This window comes from Orbilia oligospora (assembly GCF_000225545.1).
Source record: "Orbilia oligospora ATCC 24927 unplaced genomic scaffold scaffold00215, whole genome shotgun sequence".
NCBI classification, from domain to species: domain Eukaryota; kingdom Fungi; phylum Ascomycota; class Orbiliomycetes; order Orbiliales; family Orbiliaceae; genus Orbilia; species Orbilia oligospora.
In genome coordinates, this window is record NW_011645772.1 from 1436336 (window position 1) to 1463558 (window position 27223).

Below are 27223 nucleotides of genomic sequence, written 5' to 3' on the forward strand. Positions count from 1 at the left end.
TTTAATCCTCCTCCACATCCAAATAGACACGTCGACTTTAGGCATCGATGCGAATATGCATATATGTAAGTACCTCCTGAAGTTGACATTCGACCTGGACTCGACCGGGATCAAACCTCCAATCCAACTTCGCCTAATTGGTCGAAGTGTCTAAGATTTGGGTCCGCAACGGCTTCCGAAACGACCGTGAAAGGGAGTCTAAATTGAAGAAACGGCAAGCCTTCCCTCCTGGCGACTCGCGACGCCGGACCCACTTCCTCCAAAGGTAAGACTTTAATTCTGGGGTGACCCCCAATTGCCTCGGTCTGGCAACCTCTACTACTTTTCCCGACCATCTTGCTGACGTGATCGTCATAGCGGACGTTTCTTTGTGCTTCAAAGCCAGGGCAAAACGTGGGTTGGTCTTGGAAATGCAAAAAAATCCGTAATCCTAAGCAGCGTCTGCATCTACAGACTCATCTGTGTGGCACGGCAGCTTGGAAGGCCGAAAAAACAAGGTTCTTTGAACTTCCAGACGGAAGACTACGTACACGGCATTAGCCAAGCTGGAGAAAAAATGTCTTGAATTCAAGCTTTGAGGTGGTGTATCTGTGGTTCAGGGGCTAGCCACAAAACTCGCCTCTGGTACCCGCGCTAATTAATCGCAAGAAAATCGACGAACTGGACCCACTTTTTTACCTCTGAATCTCTCAACTTTCCGTGCGGGCGAACAATGCGATCTGGAAGATATCCAGTAGAACGCCGCCAATGCGAGGCCGAAAGTGGGCTCATTAACACCCGTCGCGTCGACGATGGCTCCCTGTTGGATTTCTGACACACGCCTGCTATAGCTTCGAATATAGGTCAAATTTGCAGCTGCGCAGTCTAATGCAGTAGCCCAAAAACAGTCGATGAATACAAAAAGTGAACAGCCGACATTCATGGGGATCCTATGCAAGTGCAAGGTGTACAGCGAAATATGCCCAATCAGCCATCTTTGTTGGCGGGCTACTGGTAAATCCTTGTGGGTTAGTGAACATGAATATCTGGCTTCGACCGACAACCATGCCGCTGGGTCAATTTTGGAAGTTCTCGTTCCAGCCGAGTTAAACCCCCAAGCTGGTCTGATACATCGACGGTCGACCGGTCGAAATTCTAACTGGTCTTGAACAGCTGTAAAACCACTCAAGAGGGACCCTGCAAGCTAGACCCCTGTATATCTGCGGCACGAAAAATTGATATGATAGTAGTGATAATGGATAAACTAGGTACAGGTGGAGTCGCAAGCTCCGTACTTTTTCTCACCTTAACCCAAAAAAATACATACATAGGAATAAGAAAAAAACGCCCAAAAAAAAAGCTGGGAGTCCCGTCAATTGGCAATGCGGTCTTCTGCTCACCCTTGAAGCACTCTGGCTTGGATACGTGCGAATTGTGCGATTTCTATGTCTTGCTCGGCCGGCCGTACCCCTAAATCGCCAACATACAAGGGATTTGGAGAAAAACAGACTTGTGGCTATAAAGATCGAAGCCAACCCCTTCTCCTCGGGGAATTTCTAACAGCTTAACCTCTTGTGACTTTCAATTCCTTCTGTCCTTACAAAATCTTTTAGTTTTACATACTTTTTATATTGCGAAGTAAACGATAATTCAACATGGCATCCGAAAAGGTCGACGTCGTTGTGGTTGGCGCGGGTGAGTCGTCGTTCCCCCCAGTTCTTTGGGTAGTTATTGGCTCGTGCGCGTGCGCCGACAGCCTATAATTTGTTTGCTCGACACCACTGCACCTTGCATTGGTTCAAGCGCTTGGAGATGTTTGCTAAATATTTCATTGTGGTTCAAATTAGGATGGTATGGTCTTTGCGCCTCCAAAACATACCTTCAAATCAACCCAGAAACAAATTTAGTTGTCCTCGAGGAAGCTTCATCTGCGGGTGGTGTATGGGCGAAACATCGCCTGTACCCCGGATTGAAGTCTAACAACCAATATGGTCTCTATGACCCTAATCTCGGTACATACGAATACCCGGACTTCCCCATGAAGCCCTTCGGTGTCACACCCGGAACTCATATTCCTGGCGAGACCATCCACGAGTATCTTAACGCCTACGCTAAGAAGTTCAACGTATACGACAAGATACGATTTGATAGCAAGCTATCTTCTGCTGAGTACCTAGCTGAATCTAGCCAATGGCTTTTGACAATTGGCGGGCAAGGCGGGGTGACGAAGACTCTATTGACCGATAAACTTATTATGGCTACCGGTGTTACTTCTGAACCATTCCTACCTCTACTTGCGGGCCAAGAGAACTTTGGACGTCCATTATTCCATGCAAAGGATTTACTTCAACACTCCGATGAGCTCTTGAAGAGCAGCAAGAACGTTACAGTGTTCGGCGGGTCCAAATCAGCATGGGATGCCGTATATCTATTTGCCAGCAACGGTATTAAGGTTAATTGGGTGGTGCGAGCTAAGGGAACTGGTTTCTGTTGGATGTCACCTCCGAAGGTTACGCCAGCAAAGAAGTGGATTGAGAAGCTCATCACAACAAGATTCTTGACTTGGTTCAGTCCTTGTATTTGGGATGAAGCTGATGGTTATTCCGGTGTCAGAAACTTCATGCATGGTATGCAGGCATCCGTTGATACCCGCACTAGTTCGAGACCAAACTCGTAGGCTTGATACTGACATCTCCGATATAGGAACCGCACTGGGCCGAGGAATAGTTGACACTTTCTTTGGAATCTTGGGCAGCGATGTCCAAGCTTTAAATGGATACGACAACCACCCTGAAACGAAGAAGATGAAGCCTCTCACACAGTAAGACTTTTGTAGTCCAAACTCAGAGTTTCGGGTGTCACATAAATGTTGAAAATGGCTAACGTGTGTCACTTCCAGGGCTTTCTTCATTGCCTCGACCCTTTCCATCTTAAACTACCCAACCGATATTTTCGAATATGTCCGTGACGGTACCGTTACCATCCATCTCAAAGATATCGAGGAGCTTTCCCCGGGAAAGATCCACCTCAGCGATCCCGAAAAGCCAGAAGAGAACACAGTTATAGAAACCGACGCTCTCATCTGTTCCACCGGCTGGAAATATAAGCCCCATGTCAAATTCCTCCCTGAAGGCATCGAGCGAGATCTTGGCCTTCCCTACGTCAACAAAGAAATTCCCGACTATGCGGATGAGGAGATTGTTAAGAAGGCTGATGCCGAGATTCTAAAGAAATACCCTAGGCTGGCAAATCAACCAACTATCAATGCTAACTACGAAGCCCTTCGTGGTGGCTCGGAGCATGATGAACTCAATAGACCGTTCAGGCTATGGCGTTTAATCGCTCCACCAACCAAAAGATTCCACAACTCCATCGTCTTCTGCGGTGCCCTCATGAACCTCGATACCTCAATTACTGCACATATCCAATCCTTATGGGCAACCGCATATTTGACAAACAAGCTTAAGCCAGTTGATGAAAAGTCCGAGGAAGACATCAACTGGGAAGCTACGCTTTGGTCTCGATTTGGTAGATGGAGAACGTCCGGTGGATTCGGAAGACGGTATCCAGACTTTGTTTTTGATTCAGTAGCCTACTTCTCGCATTTATTAAAGGATTTGGATGTCGAGCCGTTGAGGAAAACGGGGTTGTTTAGCCAGGTCTTTTATCCTTATGGGCCTGAGGATTATGTCACAGTTGTGGACGAGTGGCAAGAGAAGCACAAGGCGTGATTTCGAAGGGTCGATCTTGGGGTAGGCTCTATTTAGAGCAGGCGTAAATATGTGGTGTAGCGGGTTGGTTTTTGGTAGTCTCCCCCACCTGCTAGGTTCTGGGCTTGTGGGTCTAGTTTCTTTTGTTCGATGTTCATATTTGAAATCTTTTGTACATTGGTTCTCTTGAGCGTGCTCAGACGATGGTATATTGGTGGTTAGCTTTCTGTTTAGGATGGTTGGTAGTTTCTTATTATCTAATGTCTTATTGAATCTCTTATTAATTGTAGGACGCTTTGCAGACCATGTGCCCATAGTCGTTCACAGCTTTTGCTGTATATTTGGTAAGGTGTAAATCGTGTATTTAGATTAAACGACAGAACATTAACCCGTGGCCAATTGCCCAAGTAGCTCTGTCTGTCCCAGAGTCAGAGATGGTTAGGAACGGCGTAACTACCATCACACAATTCTCAACCCTGACTCCGTTTACTGCATATGGATACACCCAAACGCTAATTCTATGATGAAATCAAATATCAAACAAAAAAAAATGCAGAAAGGCACCGCTGTAAAAGACAAAAGGAACCCAAAAAAAATAAAACAGTGGAGAGGAACCGGGACCAGCCTAGTTTCGATAAGCTAGAAGAAATTAATGGGGGTAAAATCTCGTTATTCACGAATTTATCAGGCTCAATGCAAGTTAACGCCACGCTTCGAGTAGTGTGAATGTAATGACGGGGAGTTGGGGTGAAGTTGAGCATATGTGAATCTTAGTGGCATGGCATAGGGGCATAATGCTGGGGCGTAGTCTATGGGTGTAGTGTAAGGGCGTAGTGTAGGGGCATATTGTAGGGGCAGGGGCATTTTGCAGATGGGGTGATATTCTTTTCGAATATTAAGCAAAAGACAAATATGTTAGGAGGTTTCCCACGACTTCAAAGTTGACAGTATTTATCGTGGTTTGTGTTATACAGTTGTGAAGCTTCGATGTTCGCAATTCGAGAAGCTTCAAGGAGGCATGTGAAACGGAATCAATGCCAGAGCGCTTCATCATCGGGATACTCCCATCCTTTGTAGACACGGTCCTCGCCTATCGCGCAATATGTTAGGTTCACTCCCATTTAGTATTATTTTGGGGGGTTTAAAGGCTATTCAACTCACCTTCGAGGCCGAGCCATTCCTGGCAACGAACCCACCATGGGATATTCGGTTTTTGGAAGTCCCATCCTTCACGGGTAGGGATATCTTTAATGTTGTCAAAGATGGATTTGCCGGGCTCAGCGATCTCCCAATCTTCTGGCCATGGTTCTTTAACAAGCTTTGACCCTCCTTTATTCCAAGTGGTTCGATCATTGTCGGAGATGCATTGCGCTGAATCCTTCTCTTCGGCGACAATCCCGAGCTTTGCTTGCTTCTCGCGGTCACGGTTGCGAACGAAGGCTGCAAAGTCGTATTTGTCCTTTTCTCCGATTTCTTTGGCAGCCTGGGTTAACGATGGCTTTTTCATTTGAGTAGTCTTCTCGTTCGCCAATGCGAGAAGCTCAGCGACTGGAGCAGGTTTCTCTTCTTCGATGTCAGGAATCATCTTGGCTGCAAGGGTAACCTCTTTCTCGAGACCAGCAAGCTTCCCGTTCTCTGGGATCTTCAATTCTCCTGAGGATTTTCCATTATCATTTTGGGTAGTCTTGTTCTGTTGGCCCCATTGTTGCCCGTTCTTCTGGTCGTCGTTGGAATTGCGGCCATTGTTTCCCCATTTTCCTCCCCCACGTTGATTTCCACGTCCTCTGTATTGCCCTCGTCCGCCATTCTGTCCGCCCCGTCGGTCGCGCTGGCCGGCGCCGCTTTCATTTCCCCAACCTCCGCGTTTATTCTGGCCCCAGGACCCCCCTCCACGGGATTGCTGGCCTTGCTGATTGTTGTACTTTTGGTTTTGACCAACATGAGCAGCATTCGAGCCGCCGGCGATGTTAGCCCAGGTATTTATACCAACGGGGTTACCTTGAGGAGCATTGTTGGGGCCCTTATTAGGGTTGTTGACGTAATTAACCGAGTTTAGGGCGGCCTTTTGGTTTCTTTTAGCAAGTTCTGAGCTTGATGGAGGGGTGAGACCTTGTTTATCGTTGCGGACTCCGGGTCCGATCCACTCAACGGGACGTCTCTGAGTACGATCGCGGTCAGCAAGGTCAAGTACTTGGCCGTCACCGTCCATTTCTTCGACATCAGGAATATCATAGTCGAGACTCTGGACGAATCGGAAAAGGCGGATCATGCGAAGAGTTTCAGGGACCGGAGTCTTGTAGATCTCAGCATGCCATTCGATTTGATCGAATTTGATATAAATTGGCACGGCGAAGTCGATGAAGGTATCCCATTCGGGCATCGGGCGTCCGGTTTTTGGGTCCTTGTAGATTTTTTGAACTGGGAAGTTAGTCCCCTGAAGAGGGCGGAAGCGATTGTCAATTCGCTTGTTCTTAAGTTTGACAGTGTTTTCTGATGGAGAGATTGCAAGATATGTACGATCAACTCGTTCAGCACGTTCGCAAGTCTTGTTGAACGTCATAGTATATGGAACTTTGATGAGTGGACTAGTATATAGAGGTTAGATTACCTTTTCTTCACTTGAAAGCCTTGGAAGAGTTGTGCTTACAGCCCAATGAAGTGGTTTTCATGAAGGGAAATCGCCATGAAAGGGGCAAGTGTGATATCTTCGGGAGCATCAGCACCTTTGTCGACTAGAACAGCCAAGTCATCTGCATTTAGCCATTCCATGTTAACGACATCTTTAGTAGAGCCAATAATCGATCCCTGCGTGGAGATTTCTGGCCTTCCTTGGTAGGCGAAGCAAATACACCCCGGCTCTAGACGTTCTTTAGGTGCCATTCCTGTCTGTAACTATAGTGCATAAAAAAATCTGTTAGAATTGCCACAAGGGTTAAAGTATATATGAGAGTTCCCTCAGGGATTCAGTGGCATCGCAGGTGGAAGAAGGTAATGCTGAACTAAACAAGCACTTAGAACAGGAGCGTTAACTCACCTCGTTTTTACAAAGGGTTTATAGGTTGAGATTTGGAAGGGTTGATGAAGCAACGGTGCAGGCTGTTGCTGTTGCTGTTCGAGGGGATTCTGGCCGAATCGCAAGAATGGGAAGGAAAGGAAGAAGAAGAATACGAGTTTGACAATAGATAGAGAAAAAGATATAGAAAGAAAAGGCGAAGGGGAACGAGATAGCAGAGTGGGTTGAATGATTTCTGAATGCTGAAGGGAGAGTGGAAATAGATTGTGATGAAAGCAGAAAAGGGAGGTTGCTGGTGGAGGAAGAATTTATATTTGCAACGAGAATTGTTGATGTTGAATGAAACTGCACTAAAACGTTTGTAAGAGTCGGTCTCGAGGATATCAGAGCAACGATCGCGATGCACGGTCTCTGGATCAATAGAGGGCCAAGAAGAGATACTTACAAGATGCTATGCGAGGTTCTTGATCAGTTTGGTTTTGTTTCGAGTCGTTATGTTGTTGGTGATAGGAAGGAGTGAAGTTGAAAAGGAATGGAGAAGGAAAGGACGTGATGTTGGATTGTGGGCGGTCCTTGAGTTGTTGTTTTCCAAGTTCAGGCACCCTGTATCGAGACGCACTACCTAAGGCTACTAGCATACTGAGGATCGCGATGGCTAGCCTAAATTTAATATAGCCTTATTCGTCCTGAAATTCAATTGGTTGTTGGTGCTGCATGTAGGCCTTTATCGTCGAACTTAGCCCTTGAAGCTATTCTACACATATATTGGATCGCATTTGCAATTAGTTCGTACATATCGATAACCTAATACGATATATCACTGAATTCATGGAGACACTAAAGGTATAGCTTTCTAGCGAACCAGAATCCGGGAGAGTAATCCAGAGCACTTGTTCTTTTGTACCCCGGCTCGTGCAAAGGTTAGATTGCACTGGCAGTGTACATAAATACATGAAGACGGATGTATAAATACTGCAGCGCGCAGCGAGATTTCAAAATTGATTGCCAAATGATACATAGTATCATATTTTCATTGTTCGCCGATATAGCAATTAAGTACATGCAAACGACCATAATTGTCGCCAGGCCGTCGCGATATCTGGGGTATATAAATTAAGCTTAAGGAAAATTAAAAAAAAACTTCCTGTGATAAAGACTGAAATCAATGACTCGCGGGCCTCCAAGCACACCATTAAACCAATTCGTAAAATTCAAAGAAACATTAGAGCAAAGAAAGGTTGTTTTTGTGATTATGCAAAATGATTTCCACTAATGCATATTGCATCTACAAACGGAAGCCAGCGCCGGTGCTTGGTCTCGAGCTCAACTCCTTTCCTTCTGGTGTCTCGGATCGAGATCGAGACATACCATCATTGATAACTTTGGCGGCTCCGGCAGCCATTCCGACGAAAACCTTGAGCAAGCTAAACAATCCGATGATAAATGGAATAAGCTCGACGGGGGATCCGAGGTTGAATGTGAGGAAGGTGTTGCTGTACTTCAGGGCACCTTCAACGGTAGCGATAAAGGCGGCGGTGATGACAAAGATGATAACCAACAAAGCCCCAGAGACCCAAGCGTACCTCTCCTGTTGAAGAACACCACCGAGAGCGGAGTCTCTGTGAAGTTTGCCTTGGAGGGCCTTGGAGAGAGTGGGCTTGAAGCCGTCGTTGCCGATGATGTTGGTGAGGTAATAAATCTCATAACCAAGGGTACCAGCGCAGGCAAGGCAACCAATGATCATGACAGCCTGGGAGAAACCCATGAACCAGTGGTAGAGGTGGACCTTCCAGAAGAAGAGGAACTAAGAGAGTAGATGTTAATAACAACCCTAGGCAATATAAAACACTGAATCTAAAATAATTTTGGTTACATACCAGAATCTCTTGTGTGCACCTAGTCATAGCGGTGAACTTGTAGCCAGTAAACCAGTACCATGATCCGAACATAAAGATACCGAGAAAAACAAATAATCTAGCGATATGCCCAGCTCTGGTGACTTTGACGTCCATGTTGGGGGAGGTGATCAAGCAAACGACGCTTCCGATGCAAAGGGTCAGGAGAATGAAAACTTCAATCCCATCCAATGCATCCATATTGGTAATTTCATAAGATAGACCACTGAAGATGGCGATTTGAAACAACGTATTGATACCGCGCATCGAGGAGGCAACCGACGGGACGAAGAAGTTGGCCAAGATAGTAGCAAACCATTGAAGGTAGATACCAACTCTGAGACCAAGCGGATAAACATGAGGGTTTCCCATGAGGAAACATTCAGCACCAATTGGTGTAATGACCTTCATAGTGTCCATCTCAGCCCATGAAGGGGACCCGGCCGTCTCATTTACAATAGCCCTCTGGGGCTCGCTATCGTATTGTGGCAATGGTGTCGCTATTGCAAGACCGGCAACCGCCAAGAGAAGGAGGTTTCTGTAGGTGGAAGACATTTTTTTTATATTTAAATGTGGATACCCGATCCTATATCAAAAGAGCAAAAAAAGGTAGTACTCGAGTCGAAGTAGTATATTGAAGTCGATGGAGGCTCTAGTTATCGTAAGGTGTGCGTTTTCAGAATTTGTGCAAGGTCGTGCAAGCCGTTTGAAAGATATCGACTTCAAGCTCAAGGTAGTACGTAAAAGGAAATCAACTCCTTCAAGGTGAGAATGGAAATGGGAAAAGGAAATAAAAAACCAAATACAAAACTACCACGAAGCGAAGTTGATAAACTAATGTACGATAATGCAGTGGAGGGGAAGAGTTTCCGTTGCGTCTAGAGCATGCGATAGGTTCTTTATATCAATCAAGATCAGGAAACTTCTCTAATGTAGATTACAATTATAGAAACAAATAAACCCGTTAGCCTCTGCCGCCTTGCCCTGTCGATATATCCGGGTGCTCCTGGGAAGCTTGTCCAGCTGGATCCACCATTATTTATCGGTCTTATCATTGGCTAAACGGAGGGAAATTGAACAATTCGCAACTTTTCTATGCAGGAAATCCCATTCAACGTTTGGCTACCAACCGAGTCATACCACACAGCAAGCCTCTTCCGTATCCGAGTTCATGCAGCTATGCCATTTGCGTGTCTTTGCAGGGTGAGGCGCTTCGAATTGAGAATTGGTCCCCGTCCCAAAGACATCCTAACGAGCAATTTCTCATCAGAGGCATCTCATTGGGCCGGGACGGCAAGATGAGTGGAGGGCCGAATTCCCGGGCTGGGATAAGCTTAAAGATCGACACGAAGAGGAAGGTCCCTTTCCGCTGATAGGGCAGCACGAATCCAAGCTTCCATGTTAGCGCGCGACTCTTGGCTTTCACTGGTGGACAGGCTGGGAAAGGCTGTAAGCTATTTTTGGTGGGCGCTTGCTGATACAGACAACCAATTTAGGCAATTGTCGAACTGCAAACATCAAAATTACGATGCGTTCTGAGCAATGGCGACTGTCTTATATTGACTTCAATACTATTCGTCTCTTGATGTTGATATCTTTTGTTGAAAATAAATGGAAAGGAAACAAAATAGACCAGGAGAAAGCTAAGACTGTTATCTTATTCGAATCTTCCGCCTTCAAAAGTTCCTTCAATTTCCAATTCAGTCGTTTCGTATTACAGCTGCTCTTTTCTGTTTAAGCTACGATCGGCATATCAAAATTCCAACACCAACTCAATGATAAGCGTGTTGCCGAGTTTCCGGGCGGGTATGCGAGGCTTGCCGTCAATGGTGGAGTTAGCGCCTCTATGTCGTGGATATATTACAACGTTGATATAAAGAATCCGCCGAGGCTATTGTTTTTGTCCATATACATGGCTAGGCTACACTTTCTAATATGTGATATCATTTCCTCATTTTAGGCTCACCCGTATAGTATATAACGTGGATGCTCTTGGACATGGCGTGTTACAAAGGCAAATTGTCCATGCGATCCGTGTAGCGACGTAGCAAGCCTCGACCACTTACCGAACCTATGTGACGCAAAGAATATGTACCCAATGCTAGGCGAGTGTAACTTATGATGGAATTTCAGGCATGAAAATGTACTCGTTTCTTACAAAAGTTGCAAACTTGTACCTACCAACTTTGCGGAGTGGTCCACGGTAGACTCGAGCCTGGGTTCACAGCATGGAATGACATGGGTTTTATGTGCTGAACATCTATTGATGCCACCATGCACCACTTACCAAAAAATAGGCCGATAGGCCATATGCAAGCGGTCCCATGTCGTTAGATACTAAGTACATATAAAACCATAATGTTATGATTTAATTTCGGTGTGACGTACATGCCATTCTCAGCTATGATCGATGATCGCTAATGGATTTAGATTATGCAATGGAAAATATTTATTTTCAGAGGCTTTCTGGTCTCCAGAAAACATAGGAGTATTTAGCGATTCCTTTCATGAATGCTGAGATATCTGTGGGACGTCGGTCAACCGTAAAGGCAGTTTAATATTATTGCAACATTTGGAGTTTACAGGAACAATTTAGACAAGTTTATATATACGTATATCCACAACAGGTCTTGGCTTAATTAACCGCTCTTATATATTCTGCGCACTTGGTGCTACGAACATACTCTGCGTAAATGTTCTTCCATTTCTAGGTGCAGCATAAGTATAATCTAAGCGCTTCTTAGAAGATATCGGCAAGAATAGCACTGCAATGATTCTCAATCCGAGGAAGTGAATATAGGGATCATCTAGCTCCTACCTAGCCTCATATAGCTTCTAGCTTTCCGTGGATGGTTGGAGCAACTCCAACGTCCCCGCTTTGGATCTTTCGGGATAAGGTATTATTGATATTAATATTGGGATCGCCAATTATAGCTTACGGTTCTCTATCGCCTTTGTGGACCACGCGAATTCCTTGGGACTTTTTCGTGCTACCACACCTCCTATTAGCTAACTCCTGATCATACACTTGTCAAAATTCAAGCCCCTTTATATATAGTCCTGACTTTTGCACGATAGCTTTCATTCGTATCAAGGAGGCCAGCCCCCTGTGGGGTTAAAATTTTTACCTCCTAAGTGAACTCAAAGTTCAAAGGCGACATGCGATCAACAAATTACAGGATATCGCAAATACTACGTCTTATTATGCTGTACTATCGGAGTACTTCGATCGATTCATGGAGGGCATCTCAAGGACCTGAACTCTAACACTCACTCTCAATATTAATATATTTGACGCGGCAACCACTATTGGCTAAATTCTCTTATATCAACCCCTCTCCACGTACTTCCGCATGTATTTCACGACCAGCGTCTGCGCAGCTAGCTGCGGCCGCCATTTATCCGTGTAACGTCTTTCAACCACGGACACTGGGCACCGGCCGGCATTGTGTAACAAATCAAACGAGGTTGATATCCGGATATCTCTATCGGGCAAGTTCAAACCACCACTTCTACACCCCGCGCACTTTATAGCAATTACTCGCGCGCAGATATATAGCTCTATATGAACCATACGCGCTGCACCATCACAACGGATCCTCGCATATCTGACACGAGAACCTATGCATGCATAAGAGAGCGAAGAAAGCAAGGAAAGAACGGAGGTCCAAGCCTAACGAAGAGAAATCCCAGGTCGCTTTGGTAACGTTGTATTTGAGAATGTTAAGAGTGGTTTGAGAAATAACCACGTTCTTAAGTTAAACCCTGAAGGGACGGCATCTCCCATGACAGTGCTTCGTATGCCTATACGGACCCTAAACTATGCTAGGGGAAATAACTTTGAGCTGACAGTTCAATATTACAATAGTTCATGGCTACATGTAATTGTCTATTCCTTGATCCTAATGCTAGTATCTTAATGGCATAGCTATATTAATTTAACATTGCTCTTAGATGCTGGTACTATAAGCGCCAGTATCTGGTGACTTCCGTCTACTTGCTTATAAGTTTGTCAGAATATATATTACGGAGTAAAGGCAAGTTCCATCAGGCATCAGTAAGACCTTATATAAAAAGTACCAAGTACCTAATTAATAATCAAAGTTCAAAAAAATCTCTAACTCGGTCTGATACTAGTGAGCTTCCTGAGGTCCGAGTCGGGGTCTGAATGCGTCCCGGAATTTCTGGACAAAGCACTTTACTGGTTAAAAATGATGGAACTACCCAGTAGTACTCCCAAGCTTCCGAATTCCCCTCCCCAGCGAAGCCCGTGCACAGATATCGAGGGTTGCGTTCTCCACTGAAACTACCGTCGGCCAAACGGCCCCAAAAAAGGCAAAGCCTGTCCGAGTGGCGGGGATCCACCAGACAAACGGTACGCAGCTGCCTTAAACTCCCACACATCACAAAATCCCACAGATACATAGCGGAATATACGGTCTTCCCAACGGCTGGATGTACTCCGGAACAAAAAAAAGAGATTTTTTCATGCATGGGGATTTACTTCGAGAACTGTTCCATGTCTTGGAAAAAAGATGGCCCCTTTGTGTTTCTTTCTTTTTGCTGCCAAATTTCCCATGAAAAACCCGACTCGTGGGATAAGATTACGGCGGTGAAGGAAAAAATATCTCAAGACATTTTCGATAGTATGTAATTTGTTCATAGGAGTCCATTCAGGCTGGTTTCAAACCTTATAATGTTTTGCTCTGTTTCTGTTGGACCACGGGCTCGGGAAGCACATGATAGAATTCTGACTGGAATACACCAGAACAAAAAAATATGAGACATGCATCTCGCGAAGATCCAGTGTTATCTTCGATGGAGCAGAGATGAAAAATACAGACGAATGGACTCAATTGAAGTGATACTATTTGTCAGAAAATCATAGAGCCAAGATGCTCAGGACTAGCTGCGCATGAAGGTCTAACGGGTTAAAGGATAGCAGTATGATACAACACAAAGGAAAGATGAATTTAGGTTTTGGGGCTTGAAAAACCGAGTACTTCTTACGTAGATGGCAAAGAAACAGAGGATTGAACCAGGTGGACTGCTCTCCATAGGATCCGTCGCAATAAAAGTAGCATAGCTCTAATAATAGAGTAACAGAAGAATATATAAGAAAAACGATAAAAAAGGAAAACTCCGTCGAATGAAGAACGCCAGTGATCCACCATTAATCCAGCACAAACTTTCTCCAATGATGATAGTAAAAGGATATCTAGAAATATTGCTACAAAAGAAACAAAATAGAACATAAGGATATAATGGAGAACTAAACTTTTGTGACGTCATGATGGGAATACCTTTGAGAGCTTGTATTGCATCTCAGATCTTCTGGGCGAAGGCAAATGTTAGTCCGAAGCAGGTATTTAGGACCTCACACTCGTGCTTGATGGCTTTGTTCTGCCACCAGAGTTGATCACCACCGGAACCGTTCATGATGGGATTGAACCCTCTGTAAAGCTCCTCATAAAAATGTCTCCCAACCAGAACCATAACTCTTGCAGCGTCAGGATCAGGTCCTTGCCCACGAGCTATATTCTTTAGCTTGGGGTTGAACGACGCGGGAAGTGCAATTCTACTCCTCTTGACGTTATCAAATCCCGTCTCTTGCAAAAACCCAAGAACATCATCTGAGGGCTTTATGGCATAACTGTCCTCCAGCATTTCACGAACAATCCTAGCTTCAAGCCATTCGCGGAGGAGTTCGCCTTGTTTTGTAAGTACCGGGTCAACAATTTGAAGCTCGATCCAACCACCGGGGCGAAGGACGCGGTTGCACTCTCGCAGGATGGGAACCCATTCAGACAGACGAAGAATACTAGGGAACGATTTTGTGGAGATTACGTCGAAATAGTTGTCTGGGAATGGCAGGGGCGAGTTTGGTTGTGGGAGGAATAATGCATGATGGTTGAGGGGCGCAGACCATTGACAGGGCGGATTGGAGATATCCTGAGAAGAAACAGAGTAAACCGTGACGTTTGGATACTTAGCGGCGAGGACCCAGCCATCAGCTGTATATATATTATTAGCTATTGAGATAAGAAGAAAGGACATTTGAAGTTAGCTTACCAGCGGAACCATGCAGATGTAATAACCGTCTTCCATCCGTAATATGTGCATCTAGAAGGTATTCGTGGGCATCACTTTGAAGGGACTTCCCGAATGTAAGCCACTCAGCAGCCACCAAAGCCCAAAGCCTTTGCTCAAACGCAATCTCTTGCAACATAGTGTTGTCAGAATCCTGAGCACTATTGCCCCAGTCTTCACTTAGCCGTTTGAACATAATTTTCAGGCCGGCATTTTCCATCTTTTGCAGAGCTGCGTGGAAGCTACTCCTTCCGTGCGCAGAGGGTGGCGCTTTTTCACTCATGCTTCTACTGGCAGATCTCATTGATGGTGGTGGTTTGCTATCTATTGGTAGATGGTGCGAGTAACCTAGCGTATCGTATGAAGGTAGGCCTGCGGTAGTAGGGGTATTTCCACTGTTAGACATATGAGATATCGCCCATTGGTGCTGATGCAGAGTCTGGGTCTGGATTTGAGTCTGGATTGGCTGAGGCTTTGGATGCATGCGATCCCTAGTACCGGGCCTAAATTTATAATTTGTCTCATGTTCCGCTATGTAGAAGGATTGAAGCGAGTGGTCAATCGTTTCGATCTGCGATTGATGCGAATCACTGCCACTTCCCATCGACGCAATCCTTCCGGAATTTGGTGATGAGGGCGAGATATCATCGGAGCTGCTCGTCAATATGGGTCGTAGATTGAAGTCTGATGCAATCCTCTGGTTTGTAGTGGGAAATTGACGGGTGCGATGTGCGTTAGGGCCTTCAAAGGCTGATAGATTATCTATGTCAGTGAAAGCACAGACTCAAAATAAGACATGTAGGTATAGATAACTCACTGTCTGGGGTTGGGGGTACGGGGACGCTCGGTGGTGGCATAGGAGGTTGCCGTGAGATATCATACTCCGACGTAGGTGGCGTATGTTGATTATAGATACGGCCATTGTTTATTGGCCTCGGTGGCTGTAAGGAAGTAGTCTCTAGTGCCAGCAGACTGATCTTTGGCTCTGGGGTACTATTCTCTCCTTCGCTCATCGAGACCGAGCTCTTCTTCTCGGGTGGCGCATCTTTAGACTTGCTCCCAAAGAAACCAAAACGACTTTTAGGCTTTTGCGATACTATGCTTGGAGCAGCCTGCTTTTGACTCCCTGCGCTTGACGACGCCGTCGACGAAGGCTTTCTACCCGAACTAGGTGCCGGTGACGAAGAACGCTCACTCGAATTGTTGGTCAGGACAGATCCCTCCCTTTCTGTAACTCTCCTGTTTTTCCGTTGACCCACAGTTTCCCTGTCGCGAGGATCGCCATATTCAAGACCAATTGTGCCAAACATTGCGAATTGCGACGGAGTGTTCAAACGTAGAGAAAACTCCCTCGAGAAGCAGATGTAAAGGTTGTGGTGTTAACTTAAACACCAAAGCTCGTCTGTAGGAGACCGGTACCCTCCCGTGATATCGACAGAATCAGGTGGTTCAGTTGAGGTCTGTGTTGTAACGTTGTGGATTCCGAGAGTCTGGTCTAATCTCAAGCCCGGAAACTGATATGAAGAGGATTATATTAGAAAATCAAATCCCACACTTGCAAACAAGTGTATAGTTCGGATTTTTCCTTCTGGCGTGCTCGGAAAATATCAAGACACCTTCTCTGTTTCTTTTTTATTTTTATTTTTATTTTTATTTTTTTTTTAATCCCCTTGACGCCGTTAAGAAAAAAAAAGAAGAAAAAAAAAAAATTCTTGGGGCCGTTAATTGCGGGTTCTATGTGCGTCCGAGGTGTGGTGCCTTTTTTTTTTACTCTTTTCGAAATTCGGGCTATGACATCGGCCATGCATGCATATGAGGCTTCTGAAGCGTCGTGGTCGTTTGGAGTGCGGTTCGGGGCCTTAGCTAAGAGGTTCTCGAAGTGGGCCTCGGTCGAAGAAGCCAGGCAGCCGACCTGGACAAGAATTCGGGCAGGGACTTAACCGGGCAGACCCTCGAGCGTAGGAAACAACGATGTGACGAGGTTTATAGAAAAGAGGGAAGGAGAGGATAATTAATATGAGCTTGTCGAGCCTCGAAATATATTTCCAAATGGCCCTTTATTAAACCTGGGGGATCAACTATTGGATTGAAACTAGAGGCAGGTGAAAAGTATCCAAAGCTGAAGGAGCGGTTCCAGGTCGGGAGGACGAGATAATTAAACAAGCTGGCTCCGCTAGGTCTTAGTTTTTTGATAGGATCTAGACGACTTCGAAAGCCCTGTCAATTAGTGTGCGCAATGAAAATCGGGCAAGCATACGAAGCGGTTCAGGTTCAGGTTTAGTCGAGGTTCTCAGTCCTCAGGGTACACAAGCAGCGACTATCGAGGAAGGCCTCTTCGTGGGAAATAGCCCAACGGTCCAATGAGATCGTTGCAAAGGGAACTGGACTTGTGAACAGGCTGCAGACCTGCACGATTTAGTGTAAATCGATGGAATCAGAATCGAATCAGAACGGGCTGGCGTCGAGCTCTGTGAGATTGTGCGATCGTACACGACTTTTCTGTAAATTGACTAAGTAGTTGTTTAGGATGACCTGGCAGGGCTCTCTGCAAGTATGTATACTTTCGATGTTGTTACAGAAAAGTTGTGTCTTTGGCTGTGCAGTGCAGCGTAGGTATGTATGTATGGCTGGAAGCGGTAGTTGAATTCAAACTCCTGGACTCCCTGTTCCGACTGCTTCATGATATATTTTTTTATTCACTAGAATGGAAGACTATGAGATTTCGTACTCCTGGCTTCCGCATCACGCATCTCTCCTACCGATTTCAAGGAATGATCAACCGCTGGAAGTACGTTTGAGACCTGGGAGGCCCGCTGCGGGGCTATCTACTTGCGTCCATAAATACCTACTTTGTATGTACGCATCTATGTTGTAGCGGCCGCACAGATGAACTCGGGACATTGCACACAAGACACAATTACAAGGCTTTCGATTTCGCATTTAGTGGCGTCGCTTAGCTGACGACTTCGAACGGTTTGTTCCCACAATCAAGAGGCCTACAGCTCATTTCCTGAGCTAAGCATTACAAAATATGGGCACCTAGCGTCGAAGCCCCGAGTTTGGAACTCCCATTGTACCTAGAATATTAAATTTCTTCGCTGCTTTATTCGTTTTCAAAGCGTTGCAAGTTTACCGGTGGTATATTTAAAACGGACACACAGAAATGTTATGTACCGGTAGTACCGGGCCCAGAACTACCGCAACCGATATCGTTGTTAGTTCCTGTCACGCAGATGTGATTCTTCCAACATCGTCGGCAGGGCTAGTCGTTCTCGAAGTGTTAGGTCGAAAACGGATCTTCGCTGATATCATGTGCTAGACGGTAGCGCTGAACACCAAACGTCTAGATGCCCTGAACAGGCGAGAGAGTCGAGAAGTATATTAAAGTAGGTATTGATGTGTACACAGTAATAGTAGTGCGGCGCATCAGAATTGGAAACCGTCCCCGTCGGCTATGAGCTTTCCTTTCTTTGAGATAATTCTATTCCACGACTGTGCATGTGCAGGCTTCCATGGACTGCCTCGAAAGAGTTCGGAGGCGGCATCAGTTATATCAAGTCTCTGTTATCGTTAGAAAGATTCCGACATTGCTGTGAAACAGAAGCCGTGAGCGGGGTATCTATAAATTATCAATATTAAGATAGACCAAAACGTGGTAGGCCCAGTAATATCAGTAATATCGGGTGTTTCCCAATATAAACTACTATCTCGTCTATAATCTCGGAAGGATTGTCTTTTTCGAGAGTCTTTGTCTGTCACGTTATCGGCTCTCCAACTTGTTTGGGGCAGGAGGTTGTAATCTGAGGCTTACATGGACCAAAGCAATATGGAAATGAAGATGTCTTGGTCCCCTTCGCCAGTCAAACGAGATATTCTAGGGTTCAGTCATGGATAATCTGTATTGGAATCCAAGGACGGGATTCGATGTAAGGGCATTCCTTGAAGTCTAGGTCTCCCGTGTTGATGTTCGAGCCTGGTCAGGAGAACAGTTTCCTGTTAATACTTTCCCCAGATCGAGGCTGGGGCCGAGGTATGAGAAGTTGCATACCACGCAAACACAAGTCAAGAATATGCAAGATTGCAAAACATCATCTTGGTTAGAATTGGAATTATAATGATACAGAAACAAACCCGGATCCGCATAGAGCAATCGATATCGGTGTTCCCAAAGGTTAATTGCTGTTGGCCGGAGTTTTTTTGGCATTGCTTGCAGGATTTTCATGAATTGTGGTGTTCTGGGCGTAGGTCTCGGTCTTGCCGTCATGCTTCCGCTCCTCTAATGGGCCGGTCGAAGGTTGATTCCCAGAAAGAAGACCCTCAACCCTTGCATAGAACACTGGTAATGATTCCCGCTGGCGTCTCCTGCAATCTATGAAGGGGCAAGCAGCCGTATGTTTCCCGCCTTTCGTTTATCCCAGATAAAACAGTCTGAAGGAAGCAAGGGCGTCGTTCGCATGGTCGCGCCACCCAACATCGCCGTACCAAGTGGGACATCCAAACGAAAGTTAATTGGAAAAATTACTGATTATGATCCGAGAATCGGTCAGTTTCTTGACGGCTGTCGGCGGTTTCTCATATCATTTTTGTGGGTCTAGTGAGGAGCCTAGCGATAGCTTTAACTTATCTTGCTTATCGCTCCATCCTAGATGCATGCGGCAGCCATCAACAACGATAGAGGCGACCCGAATCATATGCATTTTCGTATCAAGAATACCAAGCCTGCTAATCCGCCTCTTATTATTATCAATGAAGCTTATACAACTCGTCGATAAAATTGGGGGGGAATTTTGGGGGGTCTGCCATGGCCATTCAAATTCGGTTGTCTTGAGCGAGTGCAGGGTTACGGCGGATACCGTGAGAAGGCAGTTTGCCCGAGTGTGTATACATGTCATGCAGTTTATGCAATGCAGACTGCTGCATGGCAAAAGTTGATCATGATGATAGACTTGGGTTGGAAACTCACGATAAGATTCCCAAGATACTGCATGATAGCCTCTGATTCTATTGGAGGAGGTCCGTTATTGCCCCCATCGAGGCAGCTGGACTCGGGTATGGACTTGAGTATGAACAACGTTTTTCTTTTGTGATATCCCTTGCCATCTACCGCCTCTCTCATTGATTAGAAGTATCCCTTGCTTCCCAGGAACAGGAACAGGAACAGGAACATGCCTTTTGCATTTTTGATAGTCGAAATATGGTTAGTAGCTGAACTATTACGTCCATATCGCGCGAGTTTATCGAATGGTTGGTGGGAAAGCCATCAACAAGTCAACTTTCCTGCTTCATCTCGGTTTGGATCTTTCGGCCATTACCTATCCGGCATGTGTACGAGCTGGAAGCAGTTGTAATTCTGATATCAAAGCTGTCTGACATGGTCAGGCCTATAGGTAGGCAGGCTCCGATCGAGACTAACAAGACGTGGGTAACGTTCGGCGGGCTGGCATTGTGGGGTCCAAGTGGGTCCCCATTGAAGGACAAGACTCTGGGCACAGGCAACCGGGAGCGTGGGGAGTGCCAGCCAGCGAGCAAATTGGAGGCATTCAAAATGTGTATCTTTGGGTGATGAAGTTTCTTTTTTTTGGTGACAAACCTTCTTTTTTTTTTTTTCTCAAGTTCACACAGGCGAGTCGAAAGAGATATCTTCCCAGCACACACATACCCCTCCATGCACAGGAGTTGCAACGAAGGGGAAGATACCAGGGACGAGACTCTGTGCGCAAAAGAAAAAAAAAAAAAAAAAAAAGGAAATGGCGTCTGAATGTGAGAAAGAAAGAAGCCCAGAGGAGGTTTCGACTCGGCCTTGCGCAGGTTTCCCGCTTGAAAGGCGATCGTATGTAATTTTGGTGCCCCAATTGCCTTGTTGAGCCATCCGACTGAGACCCGCAAGATGGCCCTAGGCTTTGGGACGAATGCCCTTCGGCATGCTATACAAAAGCTCTCCACCTCCCGCCTGATAGTCTGTTTTTTTCCGAAGGCAAAGCATTCGATCTCACGACCATTATCCGTTATTGTCGTTGAATTTAATTATTCTGCATTTCGCTTTCATTCGTCTTTTGTAGTCGATATCAAGATATCATAGAACTACTTATATATTATATCAGCGGAATAAGGCTCAGCCTCTCGAATTGGTTCGCTAAATAATACGACGCTTCAACGCAGATATATTTAAGTCTACATAGACTTCTACTCAGATATGGACGCCATCAGGAGATGGATCGAGTCCGTCGACAATGCCGTCGCTGCTACGGCCTTCGGTCATTATTTTCGCCTTGAAGGTTCTACTCACGTATGGAATATCATCTGCATTCACAATTCAGTCGATAGTGTAGAAACTAATATGTTGATTTAATTATTGCAGCCGAAAGCTCGAACGGGTGCCCGATTCCTAAATGAAATCCGTGCCGGAATTACCATTTTCTTCAGTATGTCTTAATCACTTACCGATTGATATCGATCTATCATCATGATAGTGGAAGATGTTTACTGAGTATCAAACTTTGACTAATTCCTACTAGCCATGGCATATATTATCTCCGTAAATGCTACGATTATCACACAATCTGGAGGTACTTGCGAATGCGAAAACCGTCGAGAGGACCCTTTTTGCGAAAAATCTGATGACTACAAACAATGCCTTATCGTCCTTCAACGCGACTTGATCACTGCTACTGCTGCCATCTCTGCCCTTTCGAGTTTTGCAATGGGTCTTTTTGCCAACTTGCCAATTGCCCTGGCTCCTGGTATGGGCATAAATGCCTACTTCACTTACCAAGTCGTCGGCTTCCATGGAACTGGTCCCGTTAGCTATCGCATGGCCATGACTGCAGTCTTCATCGAAGGATTGATTTTCGTTGCCCTTTCTATCTTCGGTCTCCGTCAATGGCTTGCTCGAGTTATTCCAAACTCGATCAAAATCGCCTGCGGTGCTGGTATCGGTCTATACCTCTGCTTCATCGGTCTTAGCAACTCTGCTGGTATCGGTGCTATCAATGGTGCCCAAAATACCCCAGTTGAATTGGGTGGCTGCCTCGAGGAGTTCCGGAATGACTTTGGGGAATGTACCAGTCACAAACTCGGCAACCCCACCATGTGGATTGGTTTCATGCTAGGTTGTCTTCTCACCGCTGTAAGTTGTCGAACTCAGAAGTCTAGCCTTTTGGGGTTCTCCGAGCTAACGTTTCCGTCAAACAGCTTTTGATGATGTATAAAGTCAAGAGTGCTATGATTATTGGCATTCTTCTCGTCTCGATCTTTTCTTGGCCACGGGGCACAAACTTCACCTTCTTCCCACATGACGAAGCTGGTCTTGGTGATCTGAAATTCGACTTCTTCAAGAAAGTCGTTACTTTCCACCCAATCCAAACTATTCTTGTGCCTCAAGACTGGAACCTTTCTGGTGCTGGCGGCCAATTTGCCTTAGGTATGCATATATTTAACCACCCTCAATTTTAGAAAGAACTTGAGTCTAACACAAGATAATACAGCTTTGTTCACTTTCCTCTACGTTGATATCCTCGATGTTACCGGTACTCTCTACTCCATGGTTCGCTTCTGCGGTGTCGTCGACCCAGAAACCGGCGATTTCGAACGTCAAACTATCGCATATACTACAGATGCCACCATGATTACCATCGGTTCCCTTTTCGGAACTTCTCCAGTCACCGCTTTCATCGAATCTGGCGCCGGTATCGCCCAGGGTGCAAAGACCGGTCTCGCTTCCATGTCTGCTGGTATCTGCTTCTTCATTGCTATTTTCTTTGCTCCAATTTTCGCCAGTATCCCACCATGGGCTACCGGAGGCGCTCTCATGCTCGTCGGCTGTATGATGATGAAAGCTGTCATGGGCATCAACTGGAACTACGCTGGTGATGCCATCCCTGCCTTCGCTACCCTCATCTTCATGCCATTCTCCTACTCTATTGCCTACGGTCTTATCGCCGGTATCCTTTGCTACACTGTCCTCAACGGCTCCGCTTTCATTATCAAGCTTGCCACCGGAATTTCACCTGCTGATGAAGACCTTAAGGAGTACTGGACCTACAAGCTTCCAGAAAACGCTGCGACACCATGGTTCATCCGAGCTCTTCGCGGGGAGAGGAGATTCTGGGTGACGCCTGGCAAGGATCAAATCATGGAGCTCAACTCTGTCGCTTCTGGAAAGGGCGATTACGAAGGCCGCGATAGCGGACATCGATCACAGCCAAGCCAATAGGTTCAAAACTAGCGGCGCTTGTGCATTTCTAGTTGTTGCAATCTTTCTTTTCTTATATCTTCCTTTTTTTTTTTCAACTCCCATCTTTTTCTTAACTCCCATCTCGAGTGGGTAATTTTGTTAGCCTTTGCGCGATTTTGGTAGCCCTGGTTTGGTTTACTTAACGAATTTCCTTTGTCTATACTCGATTCACTTCAGCCATATATTTTAATCTTTTATCTTTTATCCAGGGTCTACATATTTGTACCTAGAAATCATGGTCATCGCCCTTAACATCTACATGTATCATCTACCCTGTACCCCTCCCTTGCGATTTTACCTTTACGTTCTGGCGAAGATCTATCTCCTACATATCGGGTTTCTTTAGCGTCTGTTGATTCTGTGCATATCTTCACGGACATAAAATTACCTGTTACAAGCAACGTCACGAATGAATACAGGCACAAGTTGAAATACATCTTGCACCCATGTAAAAATAACGAATAGATTATGCTATTCGATAGATGGAAAAGTGATTCACCTGAAACCATGACCAAGATAACCGTCGCCTTGCGAGGCCGTTAGATCGGCAGCTAACTAGGCACAATAGCACCCGTAGGGCTCTATGAGTTTTAAAATCGAGACTAACTACCTAGGTAGGCACTAGCTAGGCAAAGTTTTTTTTTCCTTCTAACATTTATAAATTTAACTGAAGAGGCATCTTGTTGTTTATCACCGACGATTCTACCGAATATCCTTTGCTGACTATACTTAATACGTAATTGTAGCTTGAAATAACCAGGTTTTCTATTTGACATCGATGAAATAATGCTGCAGTGCGGCCATGGCAATGGCCCAACCCGCTGTCATAATCGCGCATTCTGCAAATCATTCCAGCTGTCAAGAAATTCCTTTCGGCCACTTTTAGGAATTCCAAGATGGCTTTCACAAGCCTAAAAGAAAATTTCGTACCTGCAGCTGTGTATGCAGATAGGTACTTACACTACGTATACATGTATACATGTCAGCATGTATCGACTAGCATGGCCCCTAGTCGAGTTGTAACGTCTTTCTTTCTTTCTTTCTTTTTTCCCCTTCTCTCAACCCCCTTCCAGAGCTCCCTATCAACATCGATAAACTAGGCATGTATGTAAGTACAAGCATTCCACAAGGTGCAGCACTATTTAGCAACGAAACTCATATCACGGCACATCCGTGTGGGATTAATGAACCGTCCTGCGGAATTCATCACAATCCCACGAATTTTTTAAGAAAAAAAAAAAAAAGAAGTTGGACGGCGGGCCGTAAGGTGACAGCCACACCATGGTGCCAGTGCAATTCGATACGTACGCATCCTTAGGTTAGAATTCACGGACTGGAATTCTGGAACTGTAATTACCTATGTTGTCGCATGTTATCCCGCTTCTATAAACAGATCTAGATAAACTAAGGGAAATATTTCCAGCGGTCACTCTTACCGACAATGCAATGCAAAAATGTTCCCCAGTCAGCTCCGACTGTCTAACATGAAGTTTAAAGCATGTAGAAACCCGATAACTCGTCAAGCAATACAATATATACTATGTATGACGGTGGCATCAAGTCTCGGAAATAAAAAGCTGATATGGATTCAGCTGTTCAGAAACTAAAGGTTAGACACTGGCTTTATAGAATTAACCCGAGTTTCCAATATCTCTCTCCCAAAGATATCTGTCTAAAACCAATGAACCTTCCATTCTGGATGGATTGTTTCTCTCTTTGATTGAAGCGGGGTTCCTTAGATATACAGATATATATCAGGTACAGACATCTCGGCCACCTGAATCTGTGTCTCGGGAAGTTTAAAGGGAACATACATGAACTGGCACTCCCCTTACTTCCTGCCCACGTTTAACCTCACGTTTTTATTTTCTTGGTTAGAAATGCATTATAGTTATCGGCTTCCTGCCTTCGGCATCACGTTTTGCGCGTCTTTGCAGTACACCTCGAGTCCACGTGCGACGAATAAGGCGACTTAGAGATATATATCTCGAGATATCTAAACATCTTAAATCCTAAAGAGACGTACAGGGATGGAATGAAACGCTACATAAACGTATAGATAAAACATGCGGTGGGTGTTTGCATCTCAGCTACATTCGGATTTTGAAGTTTTCGGAATTATTATCATGAAAAGCTGATTTATAGTCACCTAACGGAGTCGTTTGATCAATTGATCCCCGGCGCGGTGACCCCATGGGGCACGAGGATGATGAGCGAACTCCCCACGACCACGACGCGGGGGAAGCCCCGTGGAGATAGAAGAAAAAAAATCAATCCTATTGATTGTAATTGAAGGGTCTTTCGGATCCCTGGCCCTTGGATACTAGCTAGGTAGGTAGCTAATGCCGCGTAGGCCACGACCGATGACGGGAAACGAAGTAAGCGAAATGTATGACAAGTACATACATACTTGTGATGGATATGATACACCAACATGTGTAAACCATTTGCATGAAAGATCAAATGGGGCGTACATGTACGAACCTTAAGCTGAACACGAGAGCTAGAGTGGAAACAAAAAAGAAAAAGGGGGGCATGCAGCAGAGCCATGGGTAAGGCTAGAGTCTATTATAGGACGTTTTGTTATTAATATGTAGTTAATGTACTGTATTGATTCTCTTGGTCAAGCTGTCAGCGCTTAGGTATCCGTTTCTCTCGCTCGGCACTGGAGGCAGCGAAGAGTGTTTTGGATAGCTATAGGGTTAATAAATTTATTAATGTGCGGTAGATGGTTGCACCCTGTTGTAGTTGCACGTCGTCTGTGTTGGGATGTTGGCTCCAACTGTCATGCATGATTATGGATTAGAACTAGATTCGAACTATAGAGAAGAGCAAATGTATCGGTTAGAGACCAGGGTATAAGACAATACGATGTGGAGACTGTACTAGACTCATGCCAGGGGAATTGATTCTTAATCAGTGAGAAACATGCTCACGATTTTGCACAAGGTTGAGGATTCTATGGGGATACTTACGGCTCAGGGAATAACTAAAGTAGAACAAGGTTGGGGGGTATATGTACCTGGCTCCTAGCTATTATAGCTGTCAACGGCATGTCGGATGTACGCGCTGTGCCACAATCAACAGTTTGTTACTGAAATGACGGGATTGAATGTCACGCCTTTGCTGGATAGGACGAGTTAATTAAGTTATAGCGTTAGCCAACAGTTAAGTCTCGGGATGCTACTACAGTATACCACTGCTAACAATAATATCGAACTGATCTTGCATGCAATTGCCGTGTCTCTTAGACTCGTATGGTGGGTTATAATAAATTAAATATAAAGGTATTTGCTAGGTTTACAATAATTAACTTGGACCAATGGTAAAATAGTCTTAAGAAAGGTTTTTTTTTTTTCCCTCTTTGATTCAATTGATGAATGGAGCATATTCAGTGATCAAACTAGTGGTCCGTTTATGATGCCTCATCTCTATAAGGTGACAAAATAGACTCTAAGGTGACCGATTATATACTTAACGTAAATACGAAGTCGGTAGTTCCACGAACCAATATGGCCAATGCAATGTCCATAATTATGAAGTGCAGTCATCGCCGGCAAAACGCCGAACGAACGGAGCTGTTGAGGCCGCCATTTCAAGTGGCGAGCTAACTCCACTATTCAATGAATGTGCACATACGCGTAAACCTACAGCTCCCGGGGTCTTGCATTAGTTTGTATTGATTGGAAGATATATTAGTATACAGGAGTTGAGGTTGTATTTCCTCAATTCTCGCGACAATACTATGATATAGATTCTTCGCTATATATGAGTGTTAATATTCTGCGCCTTTGCCCTGTTCATACACGGTCCTAGAAGTTAACTTCGTACCTGCATATTCATATATCTACCTAGGTATATACTACCTCTTAAGTCTACGTAGCCACCATATCCAATATCTGCATCATCGTAACTTTATATATTTTTAATTTAGCAGTCAGATCATGTCAACTATTTCATGACCAATTCCAGGTCAATCATAGAGAAACTGGCAAGATATATATCATGTCAGCACAACTAGGGAACGAGGGGAAGCTGAAGACGATCAAATAGCTTGCTGAGCCATATCCTGTGTATTGATGCCGGCATGTCAGGGAAATGGTGATTTCCAATCTAGTTCCAATCGACCGAATTATATCCAGTAAATTTTCGTTTCTGGTACTGTTCAGATCTGGAATACATCGGTATCAGTACTTATTTGTATCTATCCAGGCTTATCATTTGATTAAGGCCTGGAGGTAATTGGATATCCGGAGGCACCTTGCTACCCAGGAAGACCCACACAGCTGTATATTATATTTAT

The 27223-nt window shown here is 45.0% G+C and overlaps 5 protein-coding genes across 5 annotated transcripts; 2 read left to right on the top strand and 3 right to left on the bottom strand.

Moving 5' to 3' along the window:
* Positions 1-1634: 1634 nt before the first annotated feature.
* On the top strand, positions 1635-3710 carry AOL_s00215g427 (uncharacterized protein; the record flags this gene model as incomplete). The annotated part of the gene is made up of 4 exons (XM_011129629.1): positions 1635-1674; positions 1827-2606; positions 2683-2800; positions 2879-3710. 4 exons carry the CDS (start codon positions 1635-1637, stop codon positions 3708-3710), a joined length of 1770 nt encoding a protein of 589 aa, XP_011127931.1.
* Positions 3711-4720: 1010 nt separating this feature from the next.
* On the bottom strand, positions 4721-6569 carry AOL_s00215g428 (uncharacterized protein; the record flags this gene model as incomplete). Its single annotated transcript, XM_011129630.1, has 3 exons — positions 4721-4779; positions 4851-6274; positions 6337-6569. 3 exons carry the CDS (start codon positions 6567-6569, stop codon positions 4721-4723), a joined length of 1716 nt encoding a protein of 571 aa, XP_011127932.1.
* A 1418-nt stretch (positions 6570-7987) lies between these two features.
* AOL_s00215g429 (uncharacterized protein) lies at positions 7988-9152 on the bottom strand (the record flags this gene model as incomplete). Its single annotated transcript, XM_011129631.1, has 2 exons — positions 7988-8506; positions 8580-9152. 2 exons carry the CDS (start codon positions 9150-9152, stop codon positions 7988-7990), a joined length of 1092 nt encoding a protein of 363 aa, XP_011127933.1.
* A 4770-nt stretch (positions 9153-13922) lies between these two features.
* AOL_s00215g430 (uncharacterized protein) lies at positions 13923-15997 on the bottom strand (the record flags this gene model as incomplete). Its single annotated transcript, XM_011129632.1, has 3 exons — positions 13923-14611; positions 14670-15437; positions 15505-15997. The coding sequence occupies 3 exons, from the start codon at positions 15995-15997 to the stop codon at positions 13923-13925; spliced, it is 1950 nt and encodes a 649-aa protein (XP_011127934.1).
* Positions 15998-20880: 4883 nt separating this feature from the next.
* AOL_s00215g431 (uncharacterized protein) lies at positions 20881-22899 on the top strand (the record flags this gene model as incomplete). Its single annotated transcript, XM_011129633.1, has 5 exons — positions 20881-20973; positions 21046-21109; positions 21203-21813; positions 21879-22107; positions 22172-22899. 5 exons carry the CDS (start codon positions 20881-20883, stop codon positions 22897-22899), a joined length of 1725 nt encoding a protein of 574 aa, XP_011127935.1.
* Between the last annotated feature and the right edge of the window lie 4324 nt (positions 22900-27223).